Source organism: Spermophilus citellus (assembly GCF_964194105.1).
Source record: "Spermophilus citellus genome assembly, chromosome: 2".
Lineage (NCBI taxonomy): Eukaryota > Metazoa > Chordata > Mammalia > Rodentia > Sciuridae > Spermophilus > Spermophilus citellus.
The window spans coordinates 67,568,726-67,592,883 of NC_138183.1; the positions used below are offsets into that span (position 1 = coordinate 67,568,726).

The following is a 24,158-nucleotide window of genomic DNA, read 5'->3' on the forward strand; positions in this document are numbered from 1 at the left end:
ACAATTTTTTCTCCACTGGTCCTTAGTTTCATGTCTTTAATACTAGGTGCTATATATGGCAAAGGAACATTATAAAGCACAGCTGGGCAGAGTATCATAATTACTTTATAAACTCACATCTAAACTTAGTAAGTTAAAGTCTATAGGAAATATTTTTTTTTCCTCTTCTCCGGGGTAAATGATTCAGATTCCTTTAACTACTTTGGTTAAACTCTGTGAATTCCAAACTCCACTAACTTAAATTAAGAAACAAACAGTTTTCACATATATTGTTAGTGATATAAAATTTCATAGTTGAAAAAAAGAGCTAAAATCAAATTAAAAAATAAATGAGAATAAGAAACTTCCCTAAATGAAATAAGGATGTAGTCATTCAAGTCTGCTAGAACAGAATGATTAAGCAACTGCTCCCCTATATAAGTACACAAAGTACTTGCCTCACAAAGGGTTAGGGTTAGGGTTAGGGTTAGTGTTAAGAAGAAAAAATGCAGAAAAAACATTAGATTTTTCATAAATGACACTTCTAACACATCTTCCATTGTCTTTTGGTATGGTCCTGAATGGGGAAAAAAAAAAAAAGCTTTCCAGAAGATTTTTCTATTCAATAAAAGAGTAGGTTTAAATGTCTGGCATAACTTCTTTATGTAAATATTAAAAAATACCACAGTGAATCTCTCCATTATGTATATCCACAAGAAATTACTTAAAAGAAATCACTATGGGTAAAATGACAGAAATATCAATAGAGGAAAGGGAGCAAATGGTGGGGAGAGAGAAAGGGAAGGAGAGGTACTGCATTCCTAAGTTAGAACAAGATATATTCCATGCTTGTGGAATTATGTCAAAATGGATTTTACTGTCATGTATAACTAAAAGAACCAATAAATAAAAGAGTATATTTTTATATATTTATATTACAAAGTACCAACTAATATTTTGTTGTTGAGGAGGTCATCACTAAAGTTATAACCATAGAATGAGATGAGTTGTACCATTTTTCACCCAGCTCATCCTTTGACTTATCTTTGCTTTCCATAGTTGTTTGTAAGCTACTGTAACATAAAAAATAAATGTCAATATCACTATGAGAAACTTTGAAATTTTCATGAAAGTTCCATTTTTCTAAGTTATAATTGATAACATGCAAGTCTGAATCATTTCCTAAGTAGCCTGAGCATTATTTGTGCGATGTTTCACCAGATCCATTCGTTTCATACCTGTTGTCAGAGTACAGACATCTCTAAGTATATAGTAATCACAAGTTAGGGGCACTGATATTTACAATAACTTCACACTATTGATGTAGTTGAATTTTGGTTTACATAAGGGTTAAGTAGGTGGTGAGAATATCTAGTTCTTATGTTTATAAACACATTTGAAAATAGCAATAAAGGAAGGACTAACATGATAATGGGAATGAAGCTATTTCTGGGTGATAAGTTTATTGTAGATTATTTAAAAATTCTTTTCTCTCATTTCTAAAATGAAGAAAAATACTTACAATCTAAGAAAAGAAGAAATTAGAGCTGCCGCTTACTTATTTTATGTACACTTGTCCTAGAAGACTTGCCTGAGATGTTTTATATATGATTTTTCTCTTCTAAAAAGTTTTTTTTCTTTTTCTGCTTGCTGCTGATGTACATTTTTTTCTATTTTAGCAATATGAAAAGTACATAAGGTCATATAAATAAGATCTAAAGATAAATACACTGCTGTAGCTGACTTTTTTCTTCTTTTATTTTGGTAAACTAGGTTTGTATATGTATTATTGCATGTATTTTGCTGCAAAAGGATGCACATAGTCTTTGTATTTGCAAATGTAGATAAGAGTCTAGAGAAATGAATGTGTTGATACATATGAGATTTTAGGAAATATGAAAACAGTATGATGAGATTTGTAGACTGATTATATTTATAAATACTAATAAGTTGAAAGCCACTCATCAACATTTTTTAGGTCCCAGTAGGCTCCTAGATCTTAGTTCAAATTCAAGTTCCAGTGTCTTAAAAATGTTTCTAACTTGATCCATTGGCCTCCAAAACTTTTCAAAATATGTACTAATACTAGAAGCCTGGACATCTGCTGCTGCCATCCATAGAAATACCTCATAATTCTTTCATTCTTATGTAAATTTCTGGATTTTCAAACATGGTTCCTTTTCCTGTTATTCTTCCCCCTTTGTTCTTTTCACTATTGGGGGAAAAAATGCCTACATCCTAACTTTATGAAATTGTTAAGGGAAAAAAAATCCTACAACTATCATGAGACATTAAAGAAGACAGATTACAACTGAATGCCTTGGAGTTCGGGATAGTACAAAAAAGTAAGGAATAATTTTTTTTTTCCTTCTAATATTTTTAGGTACAAGCCTATGCAGAAAGTGGATGGGGTTGCAGATGGTTTCACAGGAAGTGGTCAGCAGACAGGCACATCTGTTGAGCAAACTGTAATTGCCCAAAGTCAACATCATCAACAGTTTTTAGGTATGTTAAGGTGTACTGCCTATTAGTTGCTCTTAGGATTTTGAAGAGAACAATAAGTCTTTTCTCCCAGTACAATGTCCGTTACAAATGTTAATTACATAGAAAGATTGTTTTGGTGTTGAAACTATGTATAACATATAGTTCTAGTTCATCTCTACTTTCCCACTTGAACTTTATTTTTAACAGTCTTGAGCAAAGTAGGACTTTGAAATGCATAATCCATTAAAGGCTATAAAAGTATTTTCCAGAATTTATATTAATTGGCTTATGTTATTAAAATTATGCTTTGTTTACTTGCAGTAGTTATTTCAAGGACCAAAAAGAATTCTCTTTTTCTGTATACAAAGTTGTGTTTGCAGACAGTATCAGATTAGAAGAAAATTGTATTAAACTTTAAAAAAGTAATTTATTATTTTACATTGATCCTAGTACTTTCTATTTTTGTAATTTTTAGATAGTATCTGTGTTTCTTGTTATTGAAAGAATTAGGAAGTAGAACTACAACATTTTGCATATTACTGCCATAGCCTAAGAACAAAAGTAGCAGTTAAATTTAATGCAGAATTCTTCTGGAAATGAGCATGCATAGTGTTCATACAACATATCAACTTGCATAGATGCAGTCAGAGAGTGTGTGTGTATGTGCCTATGTGTGCGTATATATGTATCCATGTGCACTTTCCAACAAAGACAACTGGAAGAGACTCTCAAATTGGAATGATTACTGAAGTTGAAAATACGGCAGTATTTCCCAAATTAAAGTCCTCAGATATAGTCTTGTGGACCCTTGAGCTTTCAATTAATTTCAAATAATGTCAAAAAATAATGAAATCATGTCCTGAATTTTGCCTAAAAGCTAAAACTAAATACAGTTCTGCAGTTTTACTTGCCACATTTATATTTGAGTTTATGATAAAGCAAGCACCAAAGTGTATTTACGATAATTGTCCAGAGCTAATGAAAAAAAAAAAAAAAGAACAGAAAGAGACTATGTAAATTATGCCTTCCTCTCAAGGGAAGGCTAAATCATGTCCCTATTCTCTGTGTGGAGGCAAGTTTCACAGTCATTTGAATGCAGAAGAATAATGGGTGAAGTACCAATCATGTAATATATGTTGGAATAGGCCTATCAAATGCAAAAAATCCTGTACTACAACAGCTGATCCCATGTTCATGTTACAAGAGATAATTTAGTTATAGGACAATAGTATCATCCATTACATCAAATTAATGTTGTTAAATTTAACTTTATTTTTGTGGTTTTCTTTGTATTTCATAACTCTCTTGGCTTCTGATTATATTATCTGAACATAATAAATTTAAGGCTACATTTATTTTTTGTGCAGTTAAGTAGCACGATAATGAAAATAACTAAATTTGGTTCCAGCAAGCTTGAGATATTTTCTTTTAATAGAGGCCTGGGCTGTAGGATTTCTGATATAACTGGAGTGAAAATTTGATTTCTAAAAATTCCTCAGTGTGTACCCTCTATTCTTATATTTTGTGCTGATCATGTTGTTAAGTTTTGCTTGCAAAATACTAATTTGAAAAGTCCTTGTTCTTTGGCCCTCTGACCTCTAAATTTTTTTTTTTTTTTAGTCTTCTGAAATTTTTCCTCATTAATCTGTAATTGACACCATCCACAGTAGCTTTTTTCTGTTATGTTGTCATGGTAACAGATGCATCTCGAGCACTTCCAGAGTTTGGAGAAGTTGAAATCTCTTCTCTGCCAGATGGTACTACCTTTGAGGATATCAAGTCACTGCAGAGTCTTTATCGAGAGCACTGTGAGGTAAGTCTTTTCAAACGTGGTATGAACATGCACTAAGTTTTGCCAGAAAATTTGTTAAAGCAAAATAATCAAGCTTATTCCTAGAGTACACATGAAGTTAGTACTAATTCTTTTGAGCATTTCCTTGAGCACTAATAAATTCATTTTTCTTCTTTCTTGTCTCAGAGTGGAGAGGTGAGGAATGCAGGAAAGTGAGAGTACATTTTATTCTCCATTTCTTAAGCCTATCCTAATCTGAATCCTTTGATGCAGCAATTCCACTTCTAGGTATTTATCCTACAAAAATACTTACATATGGGTGACAAGACAAGTGTACAGGGAATTTGTTGCATTATTCTTTTTAATTTAAAAGGTTGTCTATATCTAATAGGGAACTAGATAAAAATCTGGTACTGTACAGCCAGAGAACAGACAACTCTAAATATACTAAAATGGAACAAGTGCCAGGATTTAATGTTAAAGGAAAAATCATAGTGTAAAACTACATGTAGCATATTTTCTTTTAAGTGAAAGAGAACATATATATACATCTCTCCAGAAAGAACAGGAGAATGTTAATAGTGATTGTCTTTATAAAGGAAACCAAGTGACTGGGAATCAGAAGACTGATTTTTTTAGTGTGTCCTTTATCCTTTTGAATTTTACACCATGGTGTATTTCTATTAAAAATGATTTCTAGAAATGTTCAATAAAGCACTTCAGGTTTTCCTTCCAGGGAGCATGAGGCTCTAATTTTGTTTCATTTTTTGTGGTCAGTTAAGTTTCTCTTGGTGTTTTTGATCCCTGTTCCTATTGTCCTTCCCACATGATGTAGTTTAGAAGGTGAGCTCTCTGCATGCCAGCATATTAATAAATCTGCAGCTCACCTGTTAGGGAAGGCATCATGGATTACAGAGTTTTCTTAAGTGCTTCTTCTTTTGAAAGAGGATTCTATTTAGAATTTAAATAGCTGTATTCCAAGGGTATTTGTTATTTGCTTAAAAGTTGAAGATTATCTGTTGAATATCTGGGATAGTCTTCCTGTCTGCTGACAATGCAATGTGCAGTAAGAAGTTTCAGCTTATAACACTCACAGATTTTTTTTCCCACTCCAGAAATAAGAATTTCTTGGGTGAATCGAAGTATTCGTCAAGGATGCTAAGTTATTGACAACAAGGGTGAATTCTCTCCTTATTAGCAGAGTATGTGCCAGAAATGTTCTTCAGTGTTCCCTACCATTTCCCAACATTTCTTAGTGTCATTTACCTTTGACTGTTGTGCTTTCGCCAAGATGAGAAAATTTATGGATTATCCTTATATACATGGGGAAAAATTCTTTCTACAGCTGTCATCAAATTCAATGAAAGTTTGTGTACAGATTTTTTCTAAACAAGTTTTTGTTTCTCTGTGCTCAGATGAACCCTGCTTTAAGCAACCAGCCTGTAAAAATATAGTTTGAATTTTTAAAAAAAGTTTCTCATATTTATTCAGAATGTAAGTTTGAGCATAAATATACAGTAAGATTATTTACTTCCTAAAGAATTGCAGTATGATTATTCTAAGTAAGAGACTCCTCCAATAAGATGAAAATATGCTTTGGATTATAAAATTTTCATGAACATACCAATTGTCAGGAATAAATATACTCTGCATGAAGAGATAGGACATGTATAATAATTAATCTGTGTGGAAAATGATGGCCCATAAAATAATCCCTATTCATTTCAAAGTCACAAGTCTCTGTGCCACTTTTATGGGGTAGGTGGTGTACATAGAAAAGAAATACTCTATAATTATTTTTTCCTCTCAGACTTTTACATTTTTGAAATACAGCTCCCTAAATCTCATGTCCAATCCTGTAAATAATCCTTTGCCCTAAGGCAGTGGAATATGAATTATTTTAATTTATATCTTAAAGTGGGTGGACAAATAATAAAATGTTTTATTCATTTGTAAAACTGCCTCAAATGAGGTTGATGTTGATGTCCTTTTCAAAAGAGTTATTTGAGATTATTTACTTCAAGGATATATTGAATATAAGATGCATTGAACCCCTTTATTTGCCTTACTTTATTGCACATTTCCTACAGTTTATATTTTTAAAGAAAGATTAATAATCCTACTTTGCTTATTATTTGGAATTCTCATAATTTGTTTATCAAAGATTTCATAAATGTCACTAGTTTTGTTATAGAAGGAGCAAGTACAATTTTCTACACAATTTGCTCCAGCTATATGTTTTTCTTTTAACATATACATAGTGTTCTTACAACAGTCTCATAGTAGAGGTATGTAAAATATTAATAGCTGTTTCACACTTAGAGATATTTCTTGGTATGCCTAAACTGCATTTTTGGAAAGCAACTATAATAATTTGCTTTTGGAGAAAGTTTTTATTTTTGTTTGGGCTAAGGGACATCTGTATTTTTAGGGCTTGTTTTAATTTTTACTAACTTTTTTTTTTTTTTTTTGAGATGTGGTCTTGCTATTTCCTAGAGTGGTCTTGAACTTGCAATTCTCCTTTCTCAGCCTGCTTAGTAATTGGGAATACAGACAAATGCTGCCACTCCCTGCTCAAAGCTCAGTTTTATATTTTTGAATGTTGCTGAGGAATGTATTGACTTCATTTTCACTGTCCAACTAACTACTTGCAGCATTCCCTACTCATTCCCAAAAGAGTAACTCTAAACAATTTTTTTTTTTTTAATATTTGAGTTAGTCTTAGGTTTTTAAGTCAGCTATTCTGTGTATCATGTATAGGGCTATCTCTACATAAATAGCACAATTCTATAATTATTAAATCATAGAATATAAATTATTGTTCTTTTTGCCCAAAATATTCAGACAGACTCTACTTGGTCCATTTTCTCTGCCTTCCGTGAATTTTGAAGATCTTGATGGGGCTCTTTTACCTATTCTGGTTCTCAATTTTTGATGACTCCACATTATACATGCATATAAGTTACTTCTGTCTTTAAAGGCTCAAAATATTCACAGAATCGTGTGTCTTTTCATAAATAAGTGTCCTTTTGGCTTCATATCTAACAGCTAATTTATAAATTAATTGTAATGGTAGACTGAGATTAAATCTGGTCATCATCAAAGTTAATAGAAAAAGTAATATATTTTAGCATCATTTAATAAAAAGCACGAAGAAAATAAAGAAAAGGAAAATTCCTCGATGCATCTGGAAAATGGTTCTAGAAACTAAAATTAAGGAGAAAATGAAGGTGAGGACCCTGGGGATAAAAAGGGGTTAGTCTTAAAGCTGCTCTCTACAGGGAGTGTGCAGATGGGTTAGATTCTTTGATGTTAAAGGGAAGGCATTGTGTGACCAAAGGAGGGTGCTTCTTGTATCCTTTTCTACCCAGATAGGTGCCATCCTCTGAAGGCCTGATGACTGTATACTTTGTTAAAGCCTCTCTCTGGCTAGGACCATCCTGGTCAGTGGCCTTAGAAGAGTTAATTCAACCCTAACTCCATTTTCCATAGAGAAGCACCTCTACACTCTTGTGCCCCATTTGATGACCAGTGGTCGCTTAGCCCAAAGAGGACTAATGTGAATTGATCACTTGCTATACTGTTCCTGGTCTGAGAATAGATAGAGGCAGAAGGAAGCAGCAGGTAAAGGAATACAAGAAAAATAAGGAAGAAAATGGAGAAAAGAAAAACAAGCATAAAAATGGAGAAGAAAAGAAAGGTGAAAGCGAGGCTAGGATATGATGCCATTATAGAAGGAATACAAGTTATCCTGCTTAATTTTACAAGAGTTATTTTTCCTTTTATTTTCTAGTTAATCACTTTGTTTCCTTTACTTCCATTGGTAAAATTTAGTTCACTTTCACTATTTGTTAACTTATGAACCCAATGAGATATTTACCATATAAAGTCTCATTAAGCTCTTTCACCCACCCTGTAAGTAATATTGTGAGGTAATACTGATACCATTTTGTTTTATAGGCAATACTGGATGTTGTTGTGAATCTTCAATTTAGCTTGATAGAAAAATTGTGGCAAACATTCTGGCGCTATTCTCCCTCTACTCCAACTGATGGCACTACTATTACCGAATCAAGGTCAGAATCAATATGCTTTTCCAATTCATTTTCATGACTGAGTAGGCGTTACAGCTAATGAATTAGCGATATGTATACCAGTTGTGAACCTTACTGATAAAATAAAGTGAATAGATTAATGCTTTGGCCATCCTAGAAATAAACCACAAACTGCTCTCTTGAGGTTTCAGTGTGTGTATATATATATATTTATACACACACACACATATAGCTCCCATTTTTATTGATATGGGGGACTACAGTAGAGCTATTTCATCCTCATGAAATTGCTATTATATCTGCCTTTCAGACCATCAGAAAATTTTAATGTGTATAGGCAACTCTGGGGGAATATTTTATATATATATATAAATCCAGCCATATGGCACCAGTACAGTGGTGGTATAGTTCTAACCTCAGTAATATTTGATAAACTATTTTTAAAGTCCATTTTCTTTTTTATCCTCATTTGCCATCTATTCATTTGCTACATTTATTCACACCAGCAATCTGAGTGAAATAGAAAGTCGACTACCGAAAGCAAAGCTGATAACTCTGTGCAAACATGAGTCTATTCTGAAATGGATGTGTAACTGTGACCATGGGATGTACCAGGCTTTGGTGGAGATTCTCATCCCCGACGTCCTTAGACCTATTCCTAGTAAGTTAAATGCAGACAACTACGGATGCTTTTGTTCTGATACATTCCACCCAGGAAGTTTGGGGAAGTGACATTGCAATCTGGAATGATCCTAATTTTATTTAAATTTGTCAAATAGAAAACATGCAACAGAGAATATTGCATGAAAGCAGCCTAGAGCAAAACTGTAGTAAAAGGGGGAAAATGATCTGTTTTCCAATCTTTCACTTTCTTTTTGATTAAAAAAGCCAACCTAGAGATGTTCCAGCCCTATAAACTAATTGTAAGAACACTCCCATTTTAGGCAACCATGAAAAATTATTTTACTCAAGGACAAGTTCCCCTTTATATAGCAAAAAATTGCTAAAATCTGTAATTGCAGATCAGTCCCTTCCATAGTTACCTTTGATGTGAAATGAATTTATCTTGGTCTTCCGTGAAGTTTAATTTCTTTAAAAAAAGCATTTTCTTTGTCACCTACATCATGTTAAGAACTATAAACTTGGTTCCTATTAACAATAATGGTTAACTGGTATTTTAAGAGAAAAATCTATGTAACTACACAAGCATTGTATTTCCACTATAAAGCAAGTAGGAATTACATAGATAGCTTAGATTACCTTTTTAAGTGATGGTGCTTTTTAAACTGCCTTGTTACAAACAAAGCTATTTTCTCCAATGATTAGTAAAAATGCTATTATAGATACTGATAGAAGCAGATGAAACTATTTTTTGCCTGCATCAGTATAAGCATATAATGGTGATACTTTACTTTTAAAGAAATGGTACAGTTTCCACTATTCCCTGACATTAATAAAGTAAAAGCATTCTTTTGGCTTGTGAAATTGGCGATTAAGTATGCACTTCAAGTACACTGTTCACAGATGATTTTTGTTAATTTTTTTAAGAAAGCATGTAAATGTAGTAGAAGAAAAGGGAAAGATGTTATATGTTTATACTTCTCCCCCCAAATATGACAGACAACAAAAAGAGGTATGAATTCCCCACTACCTTAAAGTAGATGCTTAGATATATTTACATATAATATCAATGAACACCCTCATAAATTTATGAAGTAATAAGTAAAAACAAAAGAAATCCACTGACATTGTCCCCAATTTTTATAAATTGCCAATGTGTTTCTTATTATCTGCACCAAGCTTCCTGACTAAAGAGTGATGAAAAGTGATATTGTCATGAAAAAATTTCACTATGTAAATCTTTACTGGTTTATGCTCCAGAATCTGATTCCCTTGTTTCTCTCCTGCTCCCTGTGCTCTGGGTGATTATCTCTAGAGATGTTTAAGAGAAGCTGCATAGGGTAGCGCATTAGCCTATAATATCTTACTTTAATATTCACTTTTCCTCATGAAATACAAGAAGGCATGGTAGTGAGTGCTTTCTTTTTTGAGGCAAATCAACATCAGTATTCATTAAATTGTTTTGAAATATTTTGTTTCTGTACTAGCATCATAAGACTTTGTGACCTTAACAGTGCTCTAATTTAAGTCATGTATCAATTTTAGTTGACTTTAAGTCTTAGAATTTTAAGTACACAATACAATTGTCCTTTGTCTTACAAATTTTGATTTGAAAAACAGTTTATTCTGTAGTTGGTCTCTACACTTAGCAGAAAACTGAATAACTTCTCTGAAATTATGAAATGTATTTCATGTACCATCCTACCAAATTTAATTCCCATTCTGCAATGAGGCTTAACAAAATTAAACTTCGAACACAATTTAAATATCTGTCTTCTAATTGTATGAATTTGAATACTAACCTTGAGTAGGTTGAGACAAGTCAGTTTTGGAATAAATTTTAAATTTCAAGCCATATATTCATTTGTAAGTCTTTAAAAGTTGTTGGAATCAGTCTATACAATTTTGATCTTACGTGAATCCCTATACAGCAAGCAAACTTACTTTTATATTTTAAAAAATTGTATTTTCATGGCTACTAGTACTTCACTCTACCATTTTCTGTCCAGATGGGATTTCTTTTTTTAACCAAAAAAAAAAAAAAAAAAAGTCTGCACATCACACTAATTTAAAGTCAGCTTGAAGCTACTGTATTCTAAAATACATTTATCTGAAAATGAAAAAAATAAGTCTAAAATATTGTATAAGAACTCAACTGGCCACACTTAAATGTTATAAATATAATTAAAGGCGACCTAGAATGCCATTTAGTACAAAAACAGTAAAACCTTAAAATTATTTAAAATACATGGGGTTGTGCTTCAGAGGTAGAGAGCTCACCTGGCATGCATGATGCACTGGGTTTGATCCTCAGCATCACATAAAAATAAAATAAAGGTATTGTGTTCACCTACAACTAAAAAATAAAATTTAAAAACTTATTTAAAATACAGAGTACATCTTTTTATTTTATTATCTTCTTCACATAAAGTTTGTATAGATAAAACAAGGCCCATATAAATTTTTTAAAATAATATATATAGATTCTCATATTTTTAGATTAAATAAATATTAAATATTAATAGTAGGAAACATGGAAAATGCAAATTGCCAAATTGAATCATGAACAAAATTTTACTGAGTTTCAAAAGGTTGTTAAGGTTTTTTCACTCTCTTTCATTTCCATTCATGCCTGCACTCCATGGTTCTAGTACATAACACAAAAGAAAGATATTTTTCTTTCTTTTTTCTTTTTTGGCTAATGTGGGAAACTTTTGAGATTCCAAAAGATCAGTTCTCAAGAAATTTCTGATTCAGAGTTTCCAATTCTCATGGTTAAAAGTCCACACTTCTTGAGTGTTTTCCTAATCAAAATTTAGGTCATTTCAGTCTCTTCTGTCATTTGACCATTAAATAGATCGTTTTAAAATACTTAGTTGTTTTTTTTTATTGGAATAGAAAACTTTATATCCTTTGCAAATAATTTAAGTGAGTTAAAATATTTTTAAAATCTATTTTTACAAAGGTAATAGAGAGGTATGTCAGACTCACTAGAGCACAGAAAGAAAAATCAAATAATTTAATCCTGTCATTGATGTTATATTCGTGGGAGCAGTTGGCCAAAAATGTAACTTCTTAATTTCTAATAGTAGACTATAATATTTTGATATCTACCATATAGTAGGAAGCATGCAGAAATTAATTTTATGTTCTGAGTTCTTGAAGCATTTATTCATTAAATATCTAAAACTGCTCCCCATAGTGTGGAGCTAAGGGCACAGAGGAGGTAAAAGTACTACTGGCTGAATGACTTGTTGAGCAATTTCAGTAAGCGCATTCCTTTTTGTAAAATAGTCAGTTGTCAGTGATGAATGAAGAAGCTTCTGATCATTTTATTACCACCATAAAAGTTTCTGTCACTTAGACCTATCCCGATTTCAGGTTTTAACAAATATTTGAAAAATATTGAATGAACTTGTTGGTTTAGGTGACAGTTTTATCACACTGATATCTACCTACCAAATGAAGTAGAAAATAGTTATCCAAAAATTTTGAGTCAATTTTAATTTTTACCTTACTTGTCAACAAGTGAAAGATAAATACTATTATTCATAGATTCTAGTGTAAATAGATGTATAGAAAAAAAGAGAAAAAGAAAAAGGTGTGTACTTTGTTTCTTTTTAACTAAAGAAATGAAAATAGATTAAGAACTCAAAAATAATTAAAATGAAGAATTTATAAAGAAAATAGCCTTTGAGTACAAAACTAGTAATGAAAAAAGTATTTTATCTAAGAGAGAAAATACCATAAATATATTCACAACTGGTATATGTTGCTGTAAGCAAAAATGTTTGAATGTTTTCATTTCCCAAAAAAGTATCTTAATATTGGGAACAGAATAGCTTAAAAGAAATTAAATAGCCCAAAATATAATTCTTGGATACTTTGAGAATTTCACAATAAGGTTAAAATTTCATCAATGAGGACAATATAAATTCTATTTTATGCTATATTAGATATTATATACTTGTGTTTTCCCTTATTCCAGCATAAAGACTAACAGTCTTCGGTATCTTTTTCATTTTGCCTTTATTTTCATTTAGGTGCCTTGACCCAAGCCATTCGAAATTTTGCAAAAAGCCTTGAAGGTTGGCTTTCCAATGCCATGAACAATATTCCACAGAGAATGATACAAACCAAGGTACACTTTGTATCTGTTTTTTCTTTTGTCTTTAGAGAAAGTTCTCTTTAAGTGAAGAGTTATAATTGATTTGGTATATATCAGGAATATATAATATTAAACATAGCTTAAGATATGAATATTCTAGTCTAAAGATATTTTACTAGAGATATTTCACATTGCTTGCATTATGAATTTTCATCTCCAGGTAATCTTCTACTGGTCCTATTAGTTTAGGTTAACCTGTAAATATATCACCATATGAAGATTGGACTGATTCTGTACTTTATTTTAGATACCATAAATCCCATTTGCAGCTTTTAGTCCATTATTATATTTATTATCAGACTTCAATAATATATCTAGTCTTTCAGTTTAGAGACAAAGTTGATAGGCTGAAGTTCGTATAACAGACAAGTCTTTTGGGGAACAGAGGTAGTTTCTTGTTCTTTTTACTTTGGTTTAAGGTTTTCAATAAAGCTTTCTATCTCTCTCAGGCCTGGTAGCACACACCTATAATCCCAGAAGCTTGGGAGGCTGAGGCGGGAGGATTACAATTTCAAAGCCAGCCTTAATGATTTAGCGAGGCCCTGAGCAACTTATGGAGACCTGTCTCTAGAGAAAATAGATTTACAAAAGGCTGGAGATGTGACTCAGTGGGAAAACACCCCTGAATTCAATATCCATTGTCAAAAATAAAAAATAAAAAAGCTTTCCATCTAGAAGGCAGCATTTTATTTAGGTGTCCACTAACATTTCATTTATTGCTCTACAGCTATGCTGATCATACAGTACAGTTAGTTACATTTATATGTTTACATTTGAATTTTAAATTAAAGTTAAGTGAAATTAAAAACTTAGTTTGATAGTCACACTAACTACATTTCAGGTGCTCAATAACCCCATGTGGCTAGTGGCTACCATATCTGGAGCATTTCCATCATGGCAGAAAATTCTCTTCAAGCCACACGGAAATGAAAGGTGCTATTTGATTATGACAGAAGAATTCTTTCCAACTTGCATAATCAGTCATATATATAACAATACCTCAAAAGGTGAAAGTACTTCATCCCCCAGTGTCATTAGAGTGTCCATCTCATTAACCTCCAAGGTTGATTTAGATGATTTTCCATGGTGGAGGGTACCCTCTGTCCTTCCACTGTCACTGATAGGCAGTCTTTTTTTAGCTGTTCTATCAATGAAGATAATTTACCCTGAAGAAGCAGCTTTCCAATGACTCTGTCAGTGGGGATCAAAATGCCTGGGTTTATTGGAGTTTATGGAATTTCTGTGCAAACTTGAGTGAGCTACTTACCTTCTTTAAATCATAATATGTGTCTGATAGTTATAACAGTTGAACAAGGTGATTTATATGAGTCACTTTAGCCCAGTGCCTGACACATAAAATGTACTCAATATAAAATACAAAACCATAAAAAAAGAAGAAGACTCTTCTTTGAGTATATTTGGGTACCACTGCAAGTTTCATACAGTCCTAAAACATCTCACAATCAAGATAGAGCATTCTTTGTCCTGTGAACATCGTGTCACTCAGCCAATTGACTTTATAGTTTCTTCCTTATATGTCCATAAACAGTGAAATACCATATCTTCTTGTATATGTTAGTTTTTAACATATTTTAAAGGTAATCATTAGATCTACTGTGTGTGCAACAAATCTCCATGAAATCATGAGAATTAGTTATCCAGACTACTTTTTCTTTCTTTTTTTTTCTTCTGTATTATCTTTGATGTCTTTCAAAATAAACTGATTAATTCAAGTTTCAGCAAGAACAATGGTATATTTATCTAAAGTGGGGAATTATTGAGAATTTAGGAGTTTATTTTCGAAGGTATGAGAGATGAGAAAACAAAGGAGGAATGGTTAAGCATTCCAGGATAGCAGTAGTGGAAAGTATTACTAAGGTCTGAAGAGGGTAAGACGTGAGAGCCATGGCATTAGGAAATCCCCTCCTTCCCACAGGACCATAGTAGCCTTAGAAAAGGAAAGCAGGTTTTGTCCAAGCAGGAAGAAAGCAAAGATTGTGGGAATAAATACTCTGACCACTCTTCAATCATCCAGTCTCCTAACAGTGCTTCCAACTGGAAGCTAGAGGGCAAAGGACAAGGTTAATTTAGTCCATTTATGTCTGCTTCTCTGGGCACAGAGCAGGATGGAGAGGAATGGAAAGCAAATTTTGAGGGGCAAATGGAAATTTCCTGGATAACCCTTTTAAAGAAATTCAAATTCTGAAAGAGTTGTTTTTGCTTGTCTTTGATGAATTTCTTAACTAATAAAAAATTATGAGTTCCCTCATTTTGCCTTAAAACCATCCAAGTTGTTATAATAAAGGCCATAAGAGTGAATCTGATTGTTAGAATTCTGAAAAGTATTTTTTAATCCAATTTTAAAAATTGCATTCTCTGGTTGAGTTTTCCAAATTTTTACCTGCCTATTTTTAATTGGCTGTCCAAAAAAAATGTGAAAAAAGAAATGAAAACCAACTTATTTTCTACTTCCATAGACAAAATCATTTCTTGCTGTGGATGAGTTGTTACTTGCAAGATTGGTTTAATTAATGCTATGGAAGAGTGTGGGAGTTTGTTTTAGTCTTGACCTCAACATTCTCAAAAGCAAAATAATTCTTGGTTTAAGAGATTTAAATGCTATAATTTACAAGTAAACTCTCTCACCAAATGAATGGGAACTAAGTGTCAAAGGGAAACATTTAATTTTGGCAAGGGAAAAAAGATTTGAAGATTGCAGTGGTTTCTTCTTTTACTGAAGGAAAAAAAATATTCTCAACTGACTGGGGTTTCTTTACAGGTTGCCGCTGTAAGTGCCTTTGCCCAGACTCTGCGAAGATACACGTCACTCAATCACCTGGCCCAGGCAGCTCGTGCAGTACTTCAGAACACTTCTCAAATCAACCAGATGCTCAATGACCTCAACCGAGTCGACTTTGCCAATGTCCAGGTACTCCATTTTCTTACATGACATGTGTTTAATAGAAAGATACCCAATTTGTTCTTCTAAATTAGGAACATCATTTTTTCTTTAAAGCCTCAAGTATACACAAGGAGCAGCTACATTCATAGTGTCCTGAAAAAGGGAAGTTTTGCCCTTATTTGATTTTATTGAACCTGTGTTTTGTGGGTGTAGTCTGCTAAGATAAATAGTCCTAGAAGGCAGCATAATGTATCACCAGGGTTTGCTGAATAGTTAAAGGATAATGAAGGTCATGGTCACTGAAATTAGACAAGAAATTAACATCTTCCATTTATTGTCTCTGGGATATTGGGAATGTTATTTAACTACTCAGGGCTTTGTTTTCTTACCTTAACATTTACGTTAGATTGTTTTTTACTTATTTAGTAATTTGCACCATGTCAAGCACAAGGATATTTGTTATTACAGTAATTCACCTTGAAAGAACTAAAAACAATTCTATTTCAAACTTTACTAAAGATGCCTAGGAAGTATTCTTCACTTGAAAAGAATAACATACAATAAATAGGGCTTCTTTGATAGTTTAAATGAAAAATATTTTAACCTTATGATCAAACCTTAAAAACCGATAGTTTAGGAATACTATTATAAAGTTCTAACAGATATTTTCTTTTTATTTATTTTTTTTTAATTTTTTATTTATTTATTGGATGTTCACAACATTACAAAGCTCTTGACAAATCATATTTCATACATTAGAATCAAGTGGGTTATGAACTCCCATTTTTACCCCAAATACAGATTGCAGAATCACATCGGTTACACATCACATTTTTACATACTGCCATATTAGTGACTGTTGTATTCTGCTACCTTTCCTATCCTCTACTATCCCCCCTCCCCTCCCCTCCCATCTTCTCTCTCTACCCCATCTACTGTAATTCATTTCCCTCCATGTTTGTTATCCCATTCCCCTCATAAACTCTTATATATAATTTTGTATAACAATGAGGGTCTCCCTCCATTTCCATGTGATTTCCTTTTTTTTCTCCCTTTCCCTCCCGCCTCATGTCTCTGTTTAATGTTAAACTTTTCTTCCTGCTCTTCCTCCCTGTTCTGTTCTTAGTTGCTCTCATTATATCAAAGAAGATATTTGGTATTTGTTTTTTAGGGATTGGCTAGCTTCACTAAGCATAATCTGCTCTAGTGCCATCCATTTCCCTGCAAATTCCGTGATTTTGTCATTTTTTAGTGCTGCGTAATACTCCATGGTGTATAAATGCCACATTTTTTTTATCCATTCATCTATTGAAGGGCATCTGGGTTGATTCCACAGTCTAGCAATTGTGAATTGTGCTGCTATGAACATCGATGTGGCAGTATCCCTGTAGTGTGCTCTTTTAAGGTTTTCAGGAAATAGTCCGAGAAGGGCAATAGCTGGGTCAAATGGTGGTTCCATTCCCAGCTTTCCCAGGAATCTCCAAACTGCTTTCCAAATTGGCCGCACCCATTTGCAGTCCCACCAGCAATGTACAAGAGTACCCTTTTCCCTACATCCTCGCCAGCACTCGTTGTTGTTTGACTTCGTCATGGCTGCCAATCTTACTGGGGTGAGGTGGTATCTTAGGGTGGTTTTGATTTGCATTTCCTTGACTGCTAGAGATGGTGAGCATTTTTTCATGTACTTGTTGATTGATTGTACGTCCTCCTCTGTGAAGTGTTTGTTCATGTCCTTGGCCCATTTGTTGATTGGGTTGTTTGTTTTCTTATTGTCTAATTTTTTGAGTTCTTTGTATACTCTGGATATTAGGGCTCTATCTGAAGTGTGAGGAGTAAAAATTTGTTCCCATGATGTGGGCTCCCTATTTACCTCTCTTATTGTTTCTCTTGCTGAGAAAAAACTTTTCAGTTTAAGAAAGTCCCATTTGTTGATTCTTGTTATTAACTCTTGTGCTATGGGTGTCCTATTAAGGAATTTTGAGCCCGTCCCCACAATCTGTAGATCGGAGCCAACTTTTTCTTCTATCAGACGGAGAGTCTCTGATTTGATATCTAGCTCCTTTATCCACTTTCAGTTGACTTTTTTGCATGGCGAGAGTAGGGGATTCAGTTTCATTTTGTTGCATATGGATTTCCAGTTTTCCCAGCACCATTTGTTGAAGATGCTATCCTTTCTCCATTGCATGTTTTTAGCTCCTTTATCAAATATAAGATAGTTGTAGCTTTGTAGATTAGTCTCTGTGTCCTCTATTCTGTACCATTGGTCCACCCGCCTGTTCTGGTACCAGTACCATGCTGTTTTTATTACTATTGCTCTGTAATATAGTTTGAAATCTGGTATCACTATACCACCTGATTCACACTTCCTGCTTAGAATTGCTTTTGCTATTCTGGGTCTTTTATTTTTCCATATGAATTTCATGATTCCTTTATCTATTTCTACAAGAAATGCCATTGGGATTTTGATTGGCATTGCATTGAACCTATAGAGACCTTTTGGTAATATCGCCATTTTGATGATGTTAGTTCTGCCTATCCATGAACAAGGTATATTTTTCCATCTTCTAAGATCCTCTTCTATTTCTTTCTTTAGGGTTCTGTAGTTTTCATTGTATAGATCTTTCACCTCTTTTGTTAGGTTGATTCCCAAGTATTTTATTTTTTTTTGAGGATATTGTGAATGGAGTGTTTTTCCTCATTTCCATTTCAGAAGTTTTGTCGCTGATATACAGAAATGCCTTTGATTTATGTGTGTTGATTTTATATCCTGCCACTTTGCTGAATTCATTTATTAGTTCTAGTAGTTTTTTTGTAGACCCTTTTGGGTCTTCTAGGTATAGAATCATGTCATCTGCAAATAGTGATAATTTAAGTTCTTCTTTTCCTATTTTTATGCCTTTAATTTCTTTCGTCTGTCTAATTACTCTGGCCAGTGTTTCGAGAACTATATTGAATAGAAGTGGTGATAGGGGGCATCCCTGTCTTGTTCCAGATTTTAGAGGGAATGCCTTCAATTTTTCTCCATTCAGAATGATGCTAGCCTGAGGCTTAGCATAGATAGCTTTTACAATGTCGAGGTAAGTTCCTGTTATCCCTCTTTTTTTTCTAATTTAGTTTGTTTCTCCATGATTAGCTTTCCCCCCATCCTCTGTCTTTACCGAGGCACTTCCCGCTGATGGTTTTGGTTATTGTTTTTCATTTCTTCCTCGTGTAGAGTTTTGCTCAAGACGCTTTGCAATGCTGGTTTTCTGGCTGCAAATTCTTTTAACTTTTGTTTATCATGAAAGATTTTTATTTCATTGTCGTACCTGAAGCTTAATTTTACTGGGTACAGAATTCTTGGTTGGCATCCATTGTCTTTCATTGGTTGAAATACGTTGTTCCAGGATCTTCTTGCTTTCAGCGTCTGTGATGAAAAATCCGTTGTCAACCTTATTGGTTTACCCCTAAATGTAATCTGCCTCTTTTCTCTTGTAGCTTTTAATATTATCTCTTTGTTCTGTATATTGGATAGCTTCATAACAATGTGTCTTGGCGTTGGTCTACTGTGATTTTGTGTGCTCGGTGTCCTGTATGCATCTACAATTTGTATATCTGTTTCCTTTTTTATTTCTGGGAAGTTTTCTGTAATAATTTCATTCAGCAAGTTACTCATTCCCTTGGCATGAATCTCTGTGCCTTCCTCTATCCCGATGACTCGTAAGTTTGATTTTTTTAAATTATCCCAAATCTCTTGGATGTTTTTCTCGTGATTTTTTACCAGCCTTTCTGAGTTGGCTAGACTCTTTTCAAGATGATATATTTTGTCTTCATTATCTGACGTTCTGGCTTCTACTTGTTCCACTCTGTTAGTGATACTCTCGATTGAGTTTTTAATTTGGTTTATCGTTTCCTTCATTTCTAGAATTATTGTTTGATTTTTTTTTTATAATCTCTATCTCCTAATAAAAATGCTTAACTTCTTCTTTTATCTGTTAATGTAATTCCTTTTCAATGTTCTCTTTAAGGTTCCTTTCCATCTGTCTAAGGTGTTCCTTGAGTTCTTTATATGGCCATTTTTCTGATGACTCCAGGTCCTCCTGAATATTTAGGCTGTCTTTCATTGTTTGTACTCCTTTTCTTCCTTGCTTTTTTATGCTCATGATACTTCTTGTTCTGTTTGACTGCTGAGTTACTGTTTACTCTTATAAATTTAATTGATGCTTGGGAGGAGGGGTATTAGAAGGGAAGGGAAGAAGTGACTAAATAGAGTGAGTGTAGGCAGGTGGAATTCAAGAGAGGGGGAATAAGAATATTGAAAAGAAATGAAAAGACCAAAGAAAAGAAAGTGAAAAGAAAGAAAGAAAAAACGAAAAAATAAAAATTTTAAAACAAACAAAAAAAATATAATGATAATAGAAAAATGGAAATTGGAGTTTAAAAAATAATAATAATAATAGAATAAAAAGAATTAAAAAAATTGAAACCATTAATAAGAAAGTTAAAGAACAACAACAACATCAACTACAAAAAGTGAGAATAAAAAAAAATACTAATAATAATCATTAAAAAAATAGTAATAATAATAAATGCAGTCATAGAGCTCGATTAACTTCTCTTCCAGTAGGTGGAGCTATGCCCACTGGGCCAGGCTTCTCCTCGTGATAGGTGGGAACCAATCACTGTGCCTCAGCTCTTCTTCCCAGACTGTGGGAGTCTCCAGTCCTGAGTGTCTAGGTCCTTCTCTTGTGGTTCCTCAATCCAGGCCCCACTCACCTGTGACGCTTACCACATTACTGGCTACACGCCGGGTCTGCTGCTCCTGGGAGCCCTGTTTTCACGGATGCCTGGGCACACCCTTTCCGTTTGCCTCCCTCGGACCCTAAGTTTGTAGGGCTTGGGGCTGAGGACCCCCAGCAAATTTGTTTGCCCTTAGGTAGCAACTCCCCTGGTAGCTGGTGCAAGGGACCTCTGTTGTCAGCCCTGGTGGGAGCGATAGCCGGGGTTCTGCTCCACTAGTCCCACGTCACTCCTGATTCCCTGGGTCTGGCTATGGTGCTCAGTTGGCTTTTACCTCTGTGAGATCAGGTGGGCCGACTAGTTATTTCAGCAGGATCGTTAGTGCTGAGTCACGAGAAGCAGGCGATCCAGGGCTTAAATGCAGCAAATTCGTGCACAGTGTGTGTTTTCTGAGGGGCCCAAAGTGTACGCCCTAGCTCCACGTCAGCTCAGCATTGCCTAGTAATCCTGAGCAAATAGGCTTTAGATAATTTACAGCTCCCTATGCCCTTGCAGTTGAAGAGGTCAGAGACTTGATCCCTCCGCGTCTGCCGTCATGTTAGACCTCCTCAATGATATTCATGTTACCCTTACAGTTTCCTGGCATAAGCAAGATCTTGGGGTTATACAAACTGCTGTTTCTGTTTCCAGTCCAGTTTTCTAGAACTGAAATCCTGCTGCCTTCGCCTCCACCTCTGGTCCGCGCTCTTTGGCGCCGCGCTTGTCTGCGACCTTAGCAGCGCCGCAGCGGGGGGCCCAAGCGGCTGGTGCCGCGGGGGGTCCAAGCGGCTGCCGCCGCGCCTGTCCCCTTGCAGAGGGATGCCGAATGACCCCAGAGCAGGCTATGCCCCAAGGTGCAGCAGGGAACAGGCGACTGAGGCACTTGAGGCCGTGGACCTGCCTTCGGAGGACAGGGTTTGGCACGCAGCCCAGTTCCAGTCTCTAGCTGCGGTAGCTGGACCGTGTAGACAGGGCCATTAAGACAGCATGCAGAAAGCAAATGGCGGCTCCCGCGGAGTGGATTTTTGGCCCCGAAACTACAGCCCCGCCAACAATTCCAATCCACTAACTCTCCCTGTATAGACAATATTCAAAAAAAAAAAAAAAAAAAAAGGGCGGGGTGTACTGAGCTTTCTTTGACTCAGGTACTTACAATCCACTGCTGATTGCCCATTCAGCTTCTCTGCCGGGAGCGAAGTGAAAGAGGAAGCAGATGGGCGCAAAGCGCCCACGGTTTTGAGCAGGAAAGCGTCCGGGAGCCAAGCGTCTCTTTTTCAATCTCTTTGTTTTTTCTGCTGCTTGGCCGGGTAGTCCACTACAGATTAATGGTGAAAGGAGCTCTAACAAGCTGGGCGAAGTCTCTATTAAAGCTGCTGTTCTGAGCACCAGGCTCAGCACTTCAGCTACCCCCTTACGCAGCGGCCATCTTCCCGAGAGAGAATTTTTAATATTTATTTTTTAGTTATCGGCGGTCACAACATCTTTGTTTGTATGTGGTGCTGAGGATCAAACCCGGGCCGCATGCATGCCAGGCAAGCACGCTACTGCTTGAGCCACATCCCCAGCCCCCCTTCTAATATTTTTAATATATGTTTTAATTGTTGTTTGTTTCTGTGGTGAGGTTAAAACCCAGGGCATCACCCGTGCTGGGAAAGCAGTCTCCCTCAGCCAGAGCTCAATCCCAGATCGATATTTTATTTCTGATACAAAATAATAAAGCTAATTGTTACCATATAAAGATAATACCATTGTTGACATTGACCAAATTATATTGTTATATTGTATGCATATACAAATATGTAACAACAAATCCCATGAAGATGTACAACTAAAATATACCAATAAAAAATAATACCATTATTGATCTAAAGCATAAGCAACAAAGGAAAAAATTTCATAACCGAATATAATCAATTTAAATAGTTCAAAAAATACCACCAAGAAAGTATAATGACAACCCATAGAATGTCAGATAAATTTTGCAAATCATATAGGATTTGTGTAGCATATACAAAATAAAGGATTGATAAAGGATTTGTGTCGAATATTGAAGAACTATTACAACCCAATAGTAGAAATTCAACCTGATTAAAAAATGGAAAAAATTCAGGTAGACATTTCTTTAAAGAAAATATACAAATGTCCTCTAATCATAGGAAAAGATGCTTTACATCATTAGCCACCAGGGAAATGCAAGTCAAAAAACATAAGGATATACCACTTCACACACACTAGAATAAATATAGGAAAAAAGAAGAAACAAAAAATCCTTAATCAGTTTTAGTAAGGATGTGGAGAAATTAGTGGGACCTCATACATTGCTGATAGAAATGCAAAAAGCTGTATCCACTTTGGAATTTTGGGCATTTCCTCAGAAAGATAAACAGAGTAATTGTGTGACTTAGCAATTCTACTACTTAGTATATACCAAGAGAAATGAAAACATATCCATATGAAAAATTATACAAATTGAGTATGCCTTATCCAAAATGCTTGTAACAAGAACTATTTCAGATTTGAGAGTTTTTCAGATTTTGAAATATTTGAATAGACTTTACCACTTGAGTGTTCCTAATCCAATAATCTGAAATCTGAAATGCCCAAAGTCTGAAACTTTCTAAGCATGGAATACTTAATACTTTTCAGATTTTAGAACATTTCAGATTTTGGACTTTCAAATTAGAAATAGTCAGCCTGTACTTAGGTGTTCATAACACCAATATTCATATGTCCATGTCCATCAACTGATAAAAAGATAAGCAAATGTTGTATGTCTACATAATGGAATATTATTGGGGCATAAAAAGAAAAGAAGCTGTTTTCTACCACAATATAAATTAACCTGAAAAACAGAAGTCCATCAACTGATAAAAAGATAAGCAAATATTGTATGTCTACATAATGGAATATTATTGGGGCATAAAAAGAAAAGAAGCTGTTTTCTACCACAATATAAATTAACCTGAAAAACAGAAGTAAAAGAAGCTGAGTACAAAGGACTACGTGCTTGATTCCATTTCTATAAAAGTCTCTGAATAGGTATATTATAGAGACGGAAAGTAGATTGGTAATTGTTTAGGGCTGGGGGTTTAAGGAGTTTGGGAGGCAACAGATACAAGGGAAGTGGGATTTCCTCTGGGTGAAATGAGAAAGTTTTAAAATTGATAGTGGAGTGGGATGCAAAACTATGAATATACTAAAAAAAGACTTATAACTGTATTATTTAAATGGGTGAATTGTATGTTATGTGAATTAATTCTCAACAAAGCTGTTGAAAATACTGTGTTTAACAAAAAAAAAATATTAATGACTACATCTCTACATTCGGCCTAGTTTTATCACCTGAAATATATTAAAAGTACTGTTTGGGCTTGGTCCATTTTTAGGGTACAATAAATT

At 34.3% G+C, this 24,158-nt stretch overlaps 1 protein-coding gene across 2 annotated transcripts in view; it reads left to right on the forward strand.

Annotated features, from left to right (window-relative positions):
• RFX3 (regulatory factor X3) overlaps window positions 1-24,158 on the forward strand; it is a 329,303-nt gene that overhangs the window by 263,240 nt on the left and 41,905 nt on the right. For both annotated transcript variants that reach the window (XM_081282601.1, XM_081282602.1), the window contains exons 8-13: window positions 2,363-2,484; window positions 4,164-4,276; window positions 8,216-8,331; window positions 8,817-8,971; window positions 12,975-13,072; window positions 15,879-16,028. In XM_081282601.1, the coding sequence (XP_081138727.1) occupies window positions 2,363-2,484; window positions 4,164-4,276; window positions 8,216-8,331; window positions 8,817-8,971; window positions 12,975-13,072; window positions 15,879-16,028 (754 nt within the window). The remainder of the gene's footprint in view (window positions 1-2,362; window positions 2,485-4,163; window positions 4,277-8,215; window positions 8,332-8,816; window positions 8,972-12,974; window positions 13,073-15,878; window positions 16,029-24,158) is intronic.